Here is a 17,900-nt window from a genome sequence, read left to right as displayed (position 1 = left end):
CCCTCCTCCAGTCTTTCCATGGTAGTGTTGTCAAGGAACAAGAGTTTCAAAAATGGGACCCTAAAGCTAGGCGTGTACATTTATATTTACATACCTAGGAGTGGCCTGATTTTGAAAACTTCTGAGAACCTAGCATTTCCCATTGGAGGATCAGTGGGAAGCTGTTGGATGCTTAGCACATTGGAAAATGAGGTCATTTATAAGGGGCCTAAATATGAATGAATAAGTCAAATATTAGGTTCCAGTTTTTGAAATCAAGTCCAAAATAATTTTCTTCTTCTACTGCTCTGACTATATTTCCACCTATTTCCTCTTTCAGATTCCTTTCACAGGCCCATCAATTTCAAGATACTTGTCCCCACTTTCAAGGCTCTGTATATTTTTGCCCTAGCCTTCAGTTTTTTTCTTAAAACACCTGTAATGCCTCTTCCTTCCCTGTATTTAACCCAAGCTTTTTCCTAACTGCTCCGTTTGGCTCCTTCTCATACAGTTTTGTGTATTCTTTCATGCTTTCTCTTTGTTGGAGCAGCTTTCCAGTGAATATTTTCCAAGAGCCATCCTCTGGCAACTCCTGACTACCTGCTTGTTCTCTGAACCATTCCAGCTGTAAAAGCCACACACTACTCTGTGTGTTCTGCATTTTAGTTTTCTGCATTGTATTGATTCATGCCTTTAGACTGTGAAATATTTATGATAGAGATGCTGTTATTTGTTCAACTTGTTCTAAAGTGCCTTATATATCTGAAGGTTATCTTAATCTTCAAAAGTAGGTAAGGCAACATATCCAAACATCAGCAGTAGTTATAATTAAATATCTAACTTTTCTTTAAAATATTGGCATGAAAAGGTGTAGGGAAATGTTTGGTTATCAGCAGTTAAGAGGGTGGAAGATTCAACTAACTGGAAGGGAATTTAACAGGATTGTTAGTATCCATAAAGGAAAACTCTGTAAATCTTCAAGAGATGGCATATAGTATATGCTGTAATGTGTTGAGAATGAATGTTGGTAAAAACCAGGAGCTTCTTTTGACAGAGAGCAACAAATGACTAGTCCTGTGTTGAAGAATCTTACTGTCTCAGGTTATAACAGTGGTTCTCAACCAGGGGTCCGTAGAAGTCTTCCAGGGGGTACATCAACGCATCTAGATATTTGCCTAGTTTTACAACAAGCTACATAAAAAGCACTAGAAAAGTCCGTACGAACTAAAATTTCATATAGACAATGACTTGTTTATACTGCTCTATATAATACTATACACTGAAATGTAAATACAGTATTTATATTCCAATTGATTTATTTTGTAATTTTATGGTAAAAATGAGAAAGTAAGCAATTTTTCAGTGATAGTGTATTGTATTTTGGTATTTGATTTTGTAAGCAAGTAGTTTTTAAGTGAGGTGAAACTTGGGGGTATGCAAGACAAATCATATTCCTGAAAGGGATACAGGAGTATGGAAAGGTTGAGAGCCATTGGTTTATAAAATTTACAGAGCTCATACTGAGACTAGAAAAAATGTCTGCTATTTTTGAATTACGCTTTCCCAAATTTTCTTTAAAAAATAAGATGCTATAAATTAACTAATGAAATGATAATTTATGTTTCCTTAAGGAAACTAGAACACTGCTGAATGGGCTGACCATATCTCTCTGATTAGGCTTATTGTAATAAAGACTAAACCACAAAATGAAGACATTATCAGCAGCTAGGAGTCTATTGTTAATTTGCTTTCATTTTGTGATGCCTCAGTATTTTGAAAACAGAAACAAGATTTCTTTATTTTCATTGATACTGTTTTTCAAGACCCATTTCTGAAAGAAAAGTGCTGATGTAATCGGTTGTATTTTGCATGATTCTGAAAGTGTATCAGCTTGTTTATCTTTCATGATAAAACATAATTGGCAGTAGTTTAGGGTTACCATTCGTCCGGATTTACCCGGACATGTCCTCCTTTTGTGTGCTAAAAATAGCGTCCGGGGGGAATTTGTAAAGCACTCACAATGTCCGGGATTTCCCCCTCCCCCGGCAGAGCAAGCGGCTGGGAGGGCTGCAGGAAAGTCCCGGGCTGGACTCCGGAGCAGCTTCCTCCTCCCACCCCCCCCTCCCTGCATTCTGAGCCGGCCGGCAGCTCCTCCTCCTGCAGCCCGCTCCGGCAACCCTGTGCAGGGCCAGGGACCGGGTTTTGTGTTGTGCAGGGGAGCTCAGCCATGTGTCCGGCTGGCACAGAGCCCAACACCCTGTTCTGAGCAGCAGGGTAAGGGGGGGCAGGAGAAGGGACAGGGAGGTTCTGGAGGGGGCAGTCAAGAAACGGGGGGGGGGCTTTTGGAGGGGAGTGGAGAAAGTTTTGGGCAGTCAGGGTACAGGTAGGGGGTAGGGTCCTGGGGGGCAGTTGGGGGGGGTCTTAGGAGGGGGCAGTTAGGGGACAAGGAACAGGGAGTCTTAGGTAGGGGGTGGGGTTCTGGAGGGCAGTTAGGAGCAGGGGTCCCAGGAGGGGGCAGTCAGGGGACAAGGAGCGGGGGGTAGGGGGCTGGGAGTTCTGGGGGGGAGCTGTCAGGGGGCAGGAGTGGGGAGAGGGATCGGAGCAGTCAGGGGACAGGGAGCAGAGGGGTTTAGATGGGTTGGGAGTTCTGGGGGGGGCTGTCAGGGGGTGGGGAGTGGTTGGATGGGGCGTGGGAGTCCCAGGGGTCTGTCTGGGGGTGGGGGTGTGGATAAGGGTTGGGGCAGTCAGGGGACAAGAGGCAAGGAGGCTTAGATAGGGAGTGTAGTCCCGGGGGGCAGTTAGGGGCAGGGGTCCCAGGAAGGGGCAGTCAGGGGACAAGGAACGGGGGGAGGGTTGGGGGTTCTGGGGGGGCGGGAAGTGGGAGGGGCAGGGGCGGGGCTAGGGCGGGGCTCCTCCCGTCCTCTTTTTTGCTTGTTGAAATATGGTAACCCTACAGTAGTTGTTTAAGGGTTTAGTATAGCAAAAGTCTGATGCAACTGTTCTCAAACTGTGGGTTGGGACCCCAAAGTGGGTCGCGACCCTAATTTAATGGGGTTGCCAGGGCTGGTGTTAGACTTGCTGGGACCTGAGGCCGAAGCCAAAGCCTGGGTCCCACCGCCCGGGGCCAAAGCCCGAGGGCTTTGGCACGGGGTGGTGGGGCTCAGGTTACAGGCCCCCTGACTGGGGTTGAAGCCTTAGGGCTCTCCCCCCTCCTCCCCCCCCCCAGCCCTGGGTGACGGGGCTTGCCCCCCCACCCTCCCCCAGGGGGGATCAGGCTTTGACACACACACACACACACACACACACACGGCCTAGCTTGGCGGGGCTCAGGCAGGCTCAGGCTTCGGCTTCGGTCCTCCCTCCTGGGGTCGTGTAGCAATTTTTGTTGTCATAAGTGGGTCATGGTGCAATGAAGTTTGAGAACCCCTTGATGTATAGTGCTATCTTCACTGAGGAGATAACTGTTGAGGTTTGATAGTTCCAGATTGTCCAGCAATCGCTTTGTTGGTAGTTGTACTCTTCTCAGGATTCTGTTATGTGGAGAACGTTGTTGTAACTAACCAGGTAAAATTGGGATGTGCCACTGATGAGGAAAAGAATAGTTAACCATTAGGTGAGGATCTACCGAAGTTTTTTATTGTAGTCTGGCACATTTGCCTGCTAAGAGAATACATGAGCGCTAAGAGAAACAAATTATTACTCATTTTGTATTAGAAATTAAGTCTTATTTTCTGTTAAAGGAAGTACTGTTAATAGTAGACAGCCACTGAAAGGCTAGGCCTCATTTCTGGGAACAGCTTGGTTTTCTTGGCTCTCCCTACACATCTTGCAGTCCCAACCAGATATTTTTAAAGAAACATATTGAGCTGAAGTCTGATAATTTCCCTGCCAGTTCCATAGCCACAGAAGAAATTCTTAACTATATAATTGATGCAGAGATGTGCAATGAGTTTTTTAGAAGTTCTACTTTCTGAATATGAAAGACAGTTCACAGATTTTCATTTGTTTCCACTCCTGTTCCTCAGATGACAACTAAAGCCACATATTTTATACGTAATTTTTATTTGGAAATTATGTTGCAGAAGTTAAAATGCATGTCATTGACCTGCAGCCACTTTTGTTGTTAACTGAAATGGAAGCACCTGTGTTTTATATTTTAAATGCCCCCCATAAGGTCAAATCCTGCATTTTTAGTCACTCAGAACACCTATTGAATCCAGTGGGACTGAGTAAGAATTGTTGTAGGATTTCTCCCATAAGGTAAGAAAGGCATTCAAAACTTTCTGAACTTAAAAGTTACCAATTTTTGTTTTTAGGTGTCTGATGTCCAAAGCAGCTGCAGTTCACCAGCTCCCTCTCCGTGTAACATCACTAGAACACGCTAGACTGGTGATGTCACACATTCCACCGAACCCCGCTGCAGAATGGAGCAGGCCTATAAGGGTAAGGTAAGTTTTCTCCTTCCACCACCACCCTTTTTGACCACAATATTGCATGGTTTTATAAGATTCCTAATATTCTTTATTTTATGTCCTGTAGGATATAAAATAAGAATTTTTAAAAATCTTATAAAACTGCATAATATTGTGGTTGTGTGTGTGTGTTTATTTAAAAAATAAAAGTTTAGTCCTTACCCCCTGTATACATATCCTGGCTCCAGTCTGCTTTGGGGTTCCATGATGAGTATGCCATTATCAGACTAGTGTATGCTGGGGCATCACGGAGAGCGGAGTCAGCATTCCATGGCTGCTCTGGATGTCGGAAACCTAATTTTAAAAAAAGAAAGGTAAGTTTTAAGTTCAGAATTTGTTGACTGTCTCTCTAACCTTCGTCATATGGGAACATTCAGCACATCATTCTAAATGATATTTTCCTTTGGTTAAATTTAGTTATAAGCCACCAATAAAGAGCACATTTTACACCTTTCTTTATACAAATTCTTGATCATTTGTTCAAAGGTCCAAATATCATAACTTATTACTACCAGAACAAAAATACAAATTTTTTGCCACTGCCTATAAATAGGAGTCACATTGGGGAGAAAAGCAGTGGTATTGGTAATCTCTTCCAGCTCTGCCCCCCAATGTAAAGCTCTGCCTACAACCCCAAAGGTGCTGGATATTTGTTTAATCAGTAGAGAAATAGTTAAGAATGTTGATTGTAAAGTGTTATAATCATGGTCTGCAGTAAGCTCAAGGAAACAAATTGTAAGAGGTCACATTTCTCTTAAGAACAAATGTTGGACCTCTGCTCAAAAAGTGTTTGGGGGAAAGGATCCTTACCCCTCCAGTACAGTGGCTTGATGTGGAGCATATCCACTTCCACTAATACAACCCACAGGATTTGGTAATGTTGAAACCCATATACATATCCCCCTCACTGAGGGAAGGAGTTGTGCATGGAATCATAAAGTGACAGATTTATTAGTCACTTCATGAAACCACTTCTGTAGAGTTCCCTGTGCAGCCAAACCCTCTTTCTTTGTGCAGTTGAATCATCATTGTTCCACTGCATTTGGCCCTTTCTGTGCCCAAGGAAGAAAAGCAGCATTTGGTTGTAACAGCCATTTTTCATTCAATTTGTCTGTAGATTCGGCACTGAATCCAGTCCCATTCAGAACATTGTCTTTGAGACAGTAGGGACTAGAAATAATTATTTTTAAATGAAGGCTTAATTTCTGTAGAAACTAGTGGGCCACCAAGGAATTGCTTATATAAGCGTAATACCATGAGCTGACCCAATCTGATCCCTGCCTTTAACTGTGAATTAGTTTTCTCTGTAATAAAGAATACAAGGCTATATATTCTATCATAGATGTGAAATAGAGTCCTGGTTATTTTGCACTTGTGTAGGAAGTAAAATACTGGGTTTTGTAATATACCTCAGAAAACATATTTTCTATTTTCATTGTTTTTGACTAGTTTTATGTATGAAGTATGCTAGCAGATCATTTATTCCACAAAGGGTCTTCTCACAAATCACACTCTCTGTCCTGAAAGCTACATTGAACTGCACTGATAAAAAACCTGGTCCAGTAAAACAAATGGCCTTGCACCTTTTTTTCTTATCGACTGTGCTTTGAACATATGTGAGGAAAGAGTACTCTGCACATTCTGTTCTACTCATCATTATGCATTAATACCAGTGGGTTTATCTCCAACAGCTATACTCCAGGATCCTGAGAAAAATGAACAGTTGGGATTCAAGAAGATAATTAGATTTCAAATAAGCCGTGATATTTTGTATCAGTCGCACAGAAATGATTGGGAAAATGAACAGAATGTGGAGTTGTCCAGAGATTTTAATCTGGATGACATGAATTTTCTTAAGAAATTGAATTTAGAATTTCTCATCTTGCTTTTTAAGTTAGAGGAATGTGACCTCTACACATCTGATGTTCCCTCCTCAGGTGATTTTAATCTAATAAAAGCTCATAGTCCAATCTTACACTAAAGCCTATGCTTGTGCCAATTTGGTCAGCACATTATACAACTTTTTACTTTAAAGTTTATTCAGTGGCCCAATACACCTAATATAAATTCTGCTTTCCCTGCCCAAATCATAATATCAGTCATCTCTAGAGGTAAAAGAGTCTCAGAAAAATCCGTCTATTCCTTCAGTCTTTGTTCCACCCAAGCTACATTTCACATATTAATCCATCATCTTTATCTTCCTTTTATGTGTCTTAATTTGTGCTGAATTCAAGACATGTACAGTATCTCAATGTCCTGAAATCAGTCTCATTCTATTTAATTATTTTAATGTTTTGTTTTAGTGTTACCCATTTTATGTATTCCAATAGTAATATATAATATACAAATGCATTTATCTCTGTAATTCTCTATTTGGGATTTTAAATATACTCTTTAAAATGAAATAAATCTGCTCAAACTAATTGTAAATAGTTCTATTGGCTACTCACACGAGTAATCAGTATCAGGATTCTAATTAGGCTATATTGCACTTATATAACTTTTTATTATAGTATCCATTGACAGTTTTTTACTTCAATATATAATATGTGCTGTGTGACCAACTTACACATGGGGGAATTAAAACACATAATTTCCTGACTTCTCTGTGTGTTAAATCTTAATCATAACTTGGCATTAATGTATAGCTTTTCATTCAAGTACCTTGTTTTTTGTAGTTTTAATTAAAGAATAAGCAATGAGTAGTCATTCATTCTGCTGTATAAAATGCAAATGATTGCACATCATAGTAAAAACAGTGGACTGTTTTCAAACCAGCTAGCAACCTGAGTGATCATTCTGTGGACTGGGGGAAGTCTCCTGGGGATGGGTGGAAAAGAATCCTTCCAACAAGCCATGGAGACTACTGCAGACTCTTGAAGGGCTGTAACTTCAGGCCCTAATCCAACTCTTCTTGCAGCCACCTGACCCAAAATTCCATGCATTCTGGGGTACAGAAGCAGAGCTCTGCAGCAAACTAAGGGTGTAGATCAAATGTGGAGATGAGTTCTCACCAACTCCTCTCCCTGTTTTTGCAGCAGAACCATGCATTCTTTCCCTGTCTCAATATCATCTATGGCAAGAGCGAATCTAGGATTTGGCCCATTGAGTCCAGTTCATTCCTCTAGTACACTGAACATAGTGGCGTGGCAAAAGTATGAGGACAGAGTCTGGATATCCAGACTCATTTTTATGACTATTTCAATAATTAAGCTCCTGTGGCGTGCGTGCGTGCGTGTGTGTGTGTGTGTGTGTGTGTGTGTCGCTCTCTCTCTCTATATATTATATATATAGATACGCACGCACGCCACAGGCGCTTAATTATTGAGATACACACACACACACACACACACACAGCAGGACATGTATGCTTATATATAAAGTGCCCTGTAAATTGATAGTGTTATATTACTAATTTTTTTTAACAATCACAATTGATGCCCATTTAAATAACTAGTAAGGAAAACAATGTACTATACATGCACGTTACTCTGTTTAACATGCATTCTTCATTGAGGATTATACAAACTAAGATTCAGTTTGGAAAGTAAAACCATTTTTGAGTTATCTGAGTGGAAAAATTAAGGCTGTCGATTAATCTCTGTTAACTCGCGATTAACTAAAAAATTAATCACAATTAATTGCAGTTTTAATCACACTGTTAAACAATTGAAATTTATTAAATATTTTGGATGTTTTTCTACATTTTCATATATATTGTATTCTGTGTTGTAATTGAAATTAAAGTGTATATTTTTTATTATAAATATTTGCACTGTAAAAATGATAAAAGAAATAGTATTTTTCAGTTCACCTTATACAAGTACTGTAGTGCAATCACTTTGTCATGAAAGTGCAACTTACAAATGTAGATTTTTTTTTTTTGTTCAGAGCCTACAAATCCACTCAGTCCTACTACTTGTTTAGCCAATTACTAAGACAAAAAAGTTTGTTTACATTTATGGGAGATAATGTGGCCCTCTTCTTATTTACAATGTCACCAGAAAGTGAGAACAGGTATTTGCATGGCACTTTTGTAGCTGGCATTGCAAGGTATTTACGTGCCAAATATGCTACACATTCATATGCCCCTTCATGCTTCGGCCATCATTCCAGGGGACATGCTTCCATGATGACGCTCGTTAAAAAAATTATGTGTTAATTAAATTTGTGACTGAACTCCTTGGGAGAGAACTGTATGTTCCCTGCTCTGTTTTACATGCATTCTGCCATATATTTCATGTTACAGCAGTCTCGGATGATGATCCAGTACATGTTGTTTGTTTTAAGAACACTTTCACTGCAGATTTGACAAAATGCAAATAAGGTACCAATGTGAGATTTCTAAAGATAGCTACAGCACTCGATGCAAGGTTTAAGAATCTGAAGTGCCTTCCAAAGTCTGAGAGGGACGAGGTGTGGCGCATGCTTTCAGAAGTCTTAAAAGCGCAAAACTTCGATGCTGAAACTCTAGAACCTGAACCAAAATCAACCTTCTGCTGGTGGCATCTGACTCAGATAATGAAAATGAACATGCGTCAGTCCGCACTGCTTTGGATTGTTATCGAGCTGAACCCATCATCAGCATGGCCGAATGTCCCCTGGAATGGTGGTTGAAGCATGAAGGGTCATACCAATCTTTGGCGCATCTGGCACTTAAATATTTTGCGGCGACGTCTACAACAGTGCTATGCGAACGCCTGTTCTCACTTTCAGGTGACATTGTAAACAAGAAGCGGGCAGTATTATCTCTTGAAAATGTAAACAAATTTGTTTGAGCGATTGGCTGAACAAGAAGTAGGGCTGAGTGGACTTGCAGGCTCTAAAATTTTACATTGTTTTATTTTTGAATGCAGTTTTTTTGTACACGATTCTACATTTGTAAGTTCAACTTTCATGATAAAGAGATTGCACTATAGTACTTGTATTAGGTGAATTGAAAAATACGATTTCTTTTGTTTTTTTACAGTGCAAATACTTGTAATCAAAATTAAATATAAAGTGAGCACTGTACATCTTGTATTCCGTATTGTAATTGAAATCAGTATATTTGAAAATGTAGAAGACATCCAAAAATATTTAAATAAATGGTATGCTATTGTTTAACAGTGAGATTAATCCTGATTAATGTTTTTAATTGCACAATTAATAATGATTAATATTTTTAATTGCTTGGCAGCCCTAGAAAAAATCTGTCACAAAAGGAAAGTATTCCTCCTTCTATTTTCTGATAACTCAGATATAGCCCTGGTATAGAACTTTCCCAAGAAACTCACCTTTGGATAAAATACAATTGTAAGACACTTTTGCCCCAAAAGTAATTTTCTGGGAAATTTATAGTCTGAAAAATTATAAGATATCTTTTCTTTTTGTAAAGTGTCTATATAAATCTGATAATTCATAAAATATGTACCTTTAATTAAAAATAGTGTTTAGTTTGCTGTAATACAATTTTAGGCACTAATCATGTAAACATTTACACATGAAACTTTACACATTTGAGTAGTCCCTTTGAGCTCAATAGGACTACCTCACATGTTTAAAGTTACTCATAGAAGGAAAGTTAAGCACATGTCTAAACGTTTGCAGGATTGGACCTGAGTCCCAGTTTTCAGCACCCTGAAAAGGTAAACATTTCAGTAAGAGACCTTTATGAGGATTTTGTTTCTGGGTTTGTTTTCAATAAAAGTATTCTGAATAAGATTAGCGTTTGCCTTACTAAAGCTGAGACTGGACTGCATTGATAAAGTCAAATGTAATATATATTTAGTTTTGTATTTTCTTTTTTATATGTTGCACGGAAGTACACTGACATTGGTGTCAAACTAATATATTTATTAGATGCAGCTATAATGCAATAATAAAGAAATGTTTTTATGTTTGCAGGGAAGATGGTACCATCGGAAACAAGCAGTAAAGGAATTGCATTGTACATTGGTACGACTGCTAAATGAATTGTTACCATGGGAACCAAAACTAATGAAGGCTTTTCAGAGAAACAGGTAAATGAGAGACCCTTTGGAACAATGTCAGAGAGATGAACAAAACACAAAAGTTACGTTTTTTAAAGTAATAATTGATGCTAAAATCCTGGTGACAACAATCCTTCAAGGCTATGTGTGAGGTATAGACAGTATTTTAGTTTAAAGAGCTATATGTTTTTATGTTATGCAGGAGTGCTAACAACTCCATAGATATGATTGAGCAGAGCTTTTTGACTAACAACTGATTTTTCAAAATGCCCTAAAATCCCCATGCATACTCAGATTGTTTTTAGAATTAGTATGCCAAGCCAATGCCCAGAGTAGAGTTAATTATGGAAATTTGGATTCCTTTGGTCCCATGGGTCCTGAGATACAACACCTTTAACTGAATAAAATTTTCCTGTTCTTATGAATTTTTTGCACCCACTTGTGGCTCAAACTTTGGCACTGATTTGCACGAAACTGAGATTACCTGATTGGACTGACCTCAGCTGGTGTCAGATTTAACCTCAACTGCAGATCAACACAAAGCTCCACATCAAGGGAGCTGTATTTAAAATGTTGTTAATAGGTCTTTCTAGCTCTGTATATTACACTTGACCACTTTACCTGTTCTAGACAAATCTCCAGACTTGCTAGTTGTTAACACCTTGTACTAAGGATTCCCTCTCAGTCATCATCTTCAGTTACCAATATCTTATCCTTCTGGTTCACTTCGGTATATTCCAACAAACTGTAGAACTTCTCAGAGCAGAAGTGCAGAACAGAGGACAAAGAGTGCCTGGTAGTGTGTGAATGCTAGGACAGATGTGGAATTCTGGTGAGCGCCGAGAATATGTAAAATTGTATTAAAATGGGGTGAAGCACTCTTCTGGTCACATCTTCTTTACATACCTAGTGGAATATCGGGCACTGGAGGTAAATAGCAACTGATGTAGCAACCCTGAGACGAGACATTTTAAAAATTCTTTCAGGCATTCTTAGATTTTTAGAGTCAAGAGGAAACATTATGATCATCTAATTGGATCTAGTATATAACACTGACCAAAAGCAGAGATCCCTGATTTCTCTAGCTGGAGCTGTACCTCAACTCCGATGTCAAGGTGAGCTCGGGGAACTTGCTGCAACTGATTCCTGAACCAATACAGCTGCACCTAAAACAGTGAGGGTCTCTGAGAGTGTATGAAGAGGAATGACGGCATAGAATAGTGTTGGATACAACACAAAAAGTGGCAGATACTGTTAGCAATAGGTCAGATTTGATTTGGTCCCAGTAACTATTGCCAGCTCCAGGGGGACAGAATTTTGGTTGTGGCAAGAGGGGAGACATTACCTTAGCTCCGTATTTCCTGGTTTTCAGAGGGTTAAGTTTAGTCACTGTGGTCAGTTGGGAAGGGCACAAGCCTGTGCTAGGGAATCTTAACTATGTTAATGAAGTTTTTGGGCAGTAAGTATAGGTACAAGTATGAACAGTTAAGTATTTTCTTAATAAAATATTTAAAATAGGTTGCAGAAGTTAGCCATTATGTCTGACATTCTGTTCAAGGTCTCGACTGAAGAAGGACTATGATGATTTCAAAAGACAGCCAGACCATGATAAATTTACCAGAGAACTATGGAGTAATGAAGAAGGTGAAGTTGATAATGGAAAAGAATCTTTCAGTGCAGTAACCAGTAAATCTTCAGAAGCTGCAGAGCATCTGGAGATCCTGCAAAAAGCTCACTCAGAGTTTGGTAAGCACTTAGCTGGGATTTAGTGACCATGTGGATGTGCTACAAGGCCTACAGTTTTCCTGTGTTTGGTGTTGTGGTTTTTTGTTTGTTGTAGCTGTGTATTACATGTTATTTTTACTATAATGAATTATATTGGTCTAGATTCTGTGCTGACCTCCTTGGAAGCATAGCTGAGAGAAAGGATGGGCAAAGGTGTCTTTGTGCTACCTTTGTTCCCTCTGGATTCTGGCCTGTGGTGGGTGCTGAAATGGTACCCAATGTGAATTAGAGCTTAGAACTGACAGCATCTGCTACAGGACTGTCTATGGATAGTTCGATACTGCAAATTCCTGTTGACCTCAGTGTACCCTCCTACTCCTGATCAATCCCTAGTATTTTCTCTGTGCTCTTTTAATAGTTGGGATGAATTGGGATGAAAGGCAGTGAAGCCATAACTATCTATTGGTTTTGTATAAAAACTTCTGGATTTCTTTTTTTAATTCCTGAATTTTCTTTAAATTAAAGTATTGTAACATCAAATCCTGGAAACTGTGCTGTCACTTAGAATGCAAAGGTTATAGTTTGATGCATTCATAAATACAAATTTGGGACTTAATGATTTTTTAAATGAAATTCTGTGCTTGCTCAATTGGATTTTAAATGTAAATGGGCTGGAGCCTAAGCTGTTATGGGTTTTTTTAAATTGTTTAAGCATGTAGGTAATGTGATAAGTACTGTCATCCCATCAGAAACTATTCTTGACATGACAGCATGCTTATAAACTACTGCATTGCTTTTAGCTAAACACTAATAAACTATCATATAGCTGTGTCAGTTGCAAACATTCAACTTGTGATATATTTACAATTATTTGTTTTAATTCTTTCTGCAGATGAAATGAAACTGCTAGAAATGGATTTTCCTGCAGGAAGGAGCAGGCTACTGAAGAAAGAATTAACTTCTAAAGAAATACAGAAGACACTGCTCAAATCTATTAAACGTCAGTCCAAGCAAAATAGTTACCTGGATGATAGCACAAAAGACCTTTCACCAAGGAAGAAAGCTAAATTAAGCACAAATGAGGCTACAGTCCAGATTGCAGAAAGTGAGATGCACACTAACAGTTGTTTGAGTGAACTGAAACAAAGCGAGCTATCACCTCTAGAATCATTTGCCCTGACAGATTCTGCAACGTCAGTATCAAGCTTTCTGAAAGAGACCAAACCCATCCAGGCTTTGCTTGCTAAGAATATTGGGAACAAAGTGACCTTAACAAATCAGCTGACAACCCCTATGGGTATGGACATATTTGCTTCTGAAAAGGCAGTTATGTCACCTGTAGAGTCATCCCCACTAAAGCCAGCATTGCCCTGCGAGACCAATTCAAATAGTCCTTTACAAATGGTATACAAAATGCCAAGTGGCCGTTGTGTACCAATAGATGTCCATAACAGCTCAGTGAAGATTCAAATGCAGCCTGTGATTGACCCTAAAACAGGAGAAAAAGTCATGCAGCAAGTTCTTATTTTACCCCAAAATTTTCTCATACAACACAAAGAAGGAAAAGCCGTGGCAAAGCTGCACTGTACATCTTTTCCACAGGCAGCACATGTTAATGATTCTTTAACACCTGTTCTTGTAAATCCAGCTGTAAATGCTACCACTCAACTGTCTTGTACAGTTTTTAACAAGAGTGTTACACATTTGTCACAAGTGACTAGTCCAGTGAACAGACCACAACCTTTGTCCTCTGTAACTGCAACAAGTAACTTACAAGCATCAGCAGTTAAAATGAGCCAAAGTGAAGCTGGCAAAACGAAGACTTCAGTTTCACCTGCCACATTCTCTGTACCTTTACCTTCATCCACTGTTTCCACATTAGGTCAACCTTTGGCATCAGCAACAACACTAAGTGGATCTGCAAATACTACTTGTTCCATTCACAGTGTAGCACCACAGCAGACTAGTGACTCCTGTGAAGCTAAACAGGAGCTTAAAACAGTTTGTATAAGAGAATCGCAGTCCATTCTTGTCACAACACGAGGGGGGAACACTGGAATTGTTAAAGTACAGACAAACCCAGACCAGATTTCACCTAATACTTTATCTCCAAATTCAGTTTTCACTTATGCACCTCAGCTTCAGGCATTTTTGGTTCCAAAATCCACTGCATTGTCAACCTCTACTTTTTCATCTGTGGTGACAGCCGCATCTAGTCTCCCACTGTTTGGTCAGTCTTTTGTTTCTGGATTTGTCCCCTCAACAACATCTTCTGTTACCATTCCAGCCATTCCTGCAGGCTTAAACCAGATAATAGGGAAAAATCTCAAATTTCCATTAGGGCAGCTTCCCACTAGTGGCAGTTTGGATCAAGTAATAGAGAAAACTCAAGAAGTATCATCTCCTACTTTCTTGTCCTCTATTTCATCAACTAGCACTTTGGTGCCAGCAACTCCAAACAGTACTGTTAATGTAGTTAGCATTTCTTCAGGAAATATTGAACAAAGGAGCACAGGCATTACCCAGACTCCTTCAACACAGCAACAAGTTGATATTAAAACCAAAAAATATCCTGTTACACAACCTGAGACTGCTACAGCAACAAATGGAGATGTGATCCGTGGTACTCCGATTCAAAAACTTATGTTGGTCACAAATCCACCTATTCTTTCTCCTTGTAGAGCTACAGGAGTAAATATAATACCTGCTCCAACATCCACTGGTGTTACTGCCCAAAAATTAGTTTTCATTAATACTCCAATTCCCAGTAGCCCATCAAACACCAGTCTAGTTGCAGAATCATTAAAACAGGCCCTGCCTTCCTCCATAGGCAAAACATATGTTAACACCCCGGAACAACCTCAGTTACTTCTAATTCCATCTACAATGGGGGCACCAGTAAAAGTAAGTTCATCACCTACTGTGTCTCAAGTAAAAGATGTTAAAATTGGACTAAACATAGGTCAAGCCATTGTAAATACCACAGGCAGTGCACAGCATGTTCCACCAATTAACATATTGAAATCTGCAGCCCCCAAAGGAACAGATGACATAAACAGCAAGGGTTTTATTTTGCCTTTGTCAACAAGTGGTAGTTTAGTTCCAGGATGTTCCGGTTTTGTGAGTCAAAGTATTACATCTGTTAATGAATCTCTAGGTATTGCAACAAAAGCAGCAAAAGTTTTTACAGTAACAACAGCAAATGCATGTTTAGATTCTGTTTCAGTGACACCAAGTGGGACTTCTATTGGCACGCGACCCTCTGTTTTGGTTAGTGGAAATGACACTTCTTCAAGAATAAGGCCAGTTTTAACTAATCGACTATGTACATCAAATATTGGAAATACTATGGCCATATCAACTGTTAAAACAGGACATCTTGCGTCATCTGTTCTTATTTCAACTACACAACCAAGAGTATCTTCTCAAAGTGTATCATCTGCTTTACAGTTTCCAGTTACCTTACCTGGACCTGTGGCAGCCTCCACTAAAGTCATTCAGACTGTTCCTCGCTTGACGGCAGTTCCAGCTGCTGCACAGTGTCTGCCCCTTCCAAAAGGACAGCCCCCCACACTAGTAAAAATTCAGTCACCAGGAATTTCAGCTGCAGTGCCAACTAATGCAAACTTTCACAAACCTCAAAATGTATTGCCATCTGCTTCACCAAATACAGGTAAAATAATTAGTTTTTCCAACTTTGCTTCTCTCCCATGCCAGCAGATACCTCCTAGTTTAGCAAAACCAGCTCATGCTTACTCTTGTGCTCCAGGTGCCTCTGTCATTCAGACTGCTGCTGCTTCACCGACTGTAACTAGCCAGGCAATGGGTCAGTTGAATGAAACTTGTATTCAACAGAAAATAGTTATTAACACCTGTACGCCTTTGGCACCTGGAACTCACATCATGATTAATGGCACTCGATTTATTGTTCCACCGCAAGGCCTTGGAGCAGGCAGCCATGTTCTTCTCATCTCTGCTAATCCAAAACATGGGCCTCCTCTACTTCTTAACAATGGCCAAGGGGCTCGAGGTGTACCATTTGTTAATCATATTCCCCAGAACATCACACTAGCACCAAGTAATTCATTAAGTTGGCAGACATCAAAACATCCTCTGAAAAGCTCTACAAAAATTGTGAACTCTCTTGGGACAGCAAACACTCTGCCTATCGTACATGCAACACCACAGATAGTAAACACTGCTGCTAAATCATGCGCTCCACCCTCTACAACAACACTGTCTGTGTCTTCAGTGATAAAACCTCCAGTTAATGTTTTAGCTAAAACTTCTTTTGTTCCTGCCATAAATGCTGGTAACTCTCAGTTACCAAATAGCACTTCAGTATTTCACTTGGATACATCTATCAAGAAACTGTTGGTCAGCCCAGAAGGAGCCATTTTGAATGCTATAAATACTCCAGCATCAAAGGTGGTTTCTTCTCTGTCTTCATCCCTGTCACCAGTTGCAGTGTCCAAAAGCATAAATGCTACTAGTGTCTTCCCTGCTTTTCAGTCATCTGGCCTAGGTAAATCTGACAAAGCCGCCTCCTGAATTTGGAGTGAGCGAGACAATTTCACATGTTTGGGGCATTCTTTGGACTTTGGAAATCATTATAACTGTTGAACATTTTTTACACTGTTTGAAACATACTTTAAATAGTTGATTTCTTTAAACTACTTTGTATTAGATTGCAGCTGTTTTCAGTTTCCTTGTGGGAGATGTGAGAGGATCTGTTTGATTTCCCTCTAAGCTAAGCTTTCAAAGGGTTATTTAATAAAATGGTCAAAATGACCAACTTGTTAATATAAAATGTTAAAAGTGTAAAATTTGCTTTTAGTTTAAAGGAATCTAGCATTTTGCACATTTACATTGACATGTTTCATTTTACGATTTGAACCATTAGGCGGCATGTTTATAACAGTATGTGTCTTTTTTTATTTTTGTCAAATCTTATTTTTGTTTGATTTGTTTCTGTAAAAAATATATTTATGCATTGTAAAAATCCAGTCCATGGTGTAAAATTGTACATATTCCTGATCCTTAACAATCTGTACTAAACTATATGTACAAAGAACTATGCTGTCTTATTTATGTTTTGTTTACATAATGTATAGTTTTTTAAGTATTTTAGTAATTTTGGACCAGTGTACTGTTAAGCAACAATGCAGAAGAATCTGCGTGTAATAAATCAAGTTGCTGTACTGCTTTGTTTTGACAGTATTTTAAGACTATTGCATTGTGGGAGAAGAATTTATACATGCACCTCTTTCCAGTGTGCATGCATTAATACAAAAAATTTTTGCAGTGTGGAACTTTGCCAAAAAGAATTATTTAAGCCACAAAGCTTTGAGCTGTGATTTGCATTACATATATGATTTCAATAATTAGGAACAGGTTTCCTATTTACAGATTTCATATTTCAAAGAAACTCTCATTATTAAGGCTGAGAGTCTTTCACGGAGGACATAGAAGTCACTGATTCTGTGACTTTCCAGGACCTCCATGACTTCCGCAGCTGCAGCAGCTGGTGTGGCTGACCCCAGGGCCGCCCGAGCAGCTGGGGCGGCCCTGGGACCAGCCGCACCGGCCGCTACTCTGGCAGCCCCAGGCAACTGGTCCCGGGTGCTGCCCCAGAGCAGTGGTCCAGGAGGAGCACCGCCACCCTCGCCTGGAGCAGCAGTGGCAGAGGCAGGGCTCCAGGCTGCCCCCTGCCTGGAGGTGCAGAGGCGATGGCGGGGCCCTAGGCCACCCC

General features: G+C 39.8%; 1 protein-coding gene across 2 annotated transcripts in view; it reads left to right on the top strand.

Moving 5' to 3' along the window:
• Positions 1–17,349, top strand: part of KIAA2026 (KIAA2026 ortholog) — a 77,531-nt gene extending 60,182 nt beyond the window's left edge. For both annotated transcript variants that reach the window (XM_054032133.1, XM_054032132.1), the window contains 3 exons: positions 10,338–10,453; positions 11,982–12,169; positions 13,041–17,349. In XM_054032133.1, the coding sequence (XP_053888108.1) occupies positions 10,338–10,453; positions 11,982–12,169; positions 13,041–16,699 (3,963 nt within the window). In that variant the 3' untranslated portion in view covers positions 16,700–17,349. The remainder of the gene's footprint in view (positions 1–10,337; positions 10,454–11,981; positions 12,170–13,040) is intronic.
• Positions 17,350–17,900: the final 551 nt, after the last annotated feature.

This window comes from Malaclemys terrapin, chromosome 6 (assembly GCF_027887155.1).
Source record: "Malaclemys terrapin pileata isolate rMalTer1 chromosome 6, rMalTer1.hap1, whole genome shotgun sequence".
Taxonomy (NCBI): Eukaryota; Metazoa; Chordata; order Testudines; family Emydidae; genus Malaclemys; species Malaclemys terrapin.
The sequence above is the reverse complement of the archived record's forward strand: the minus strand, read 5'-3'. Positions and strand labels throughout refer to the sequence as shown.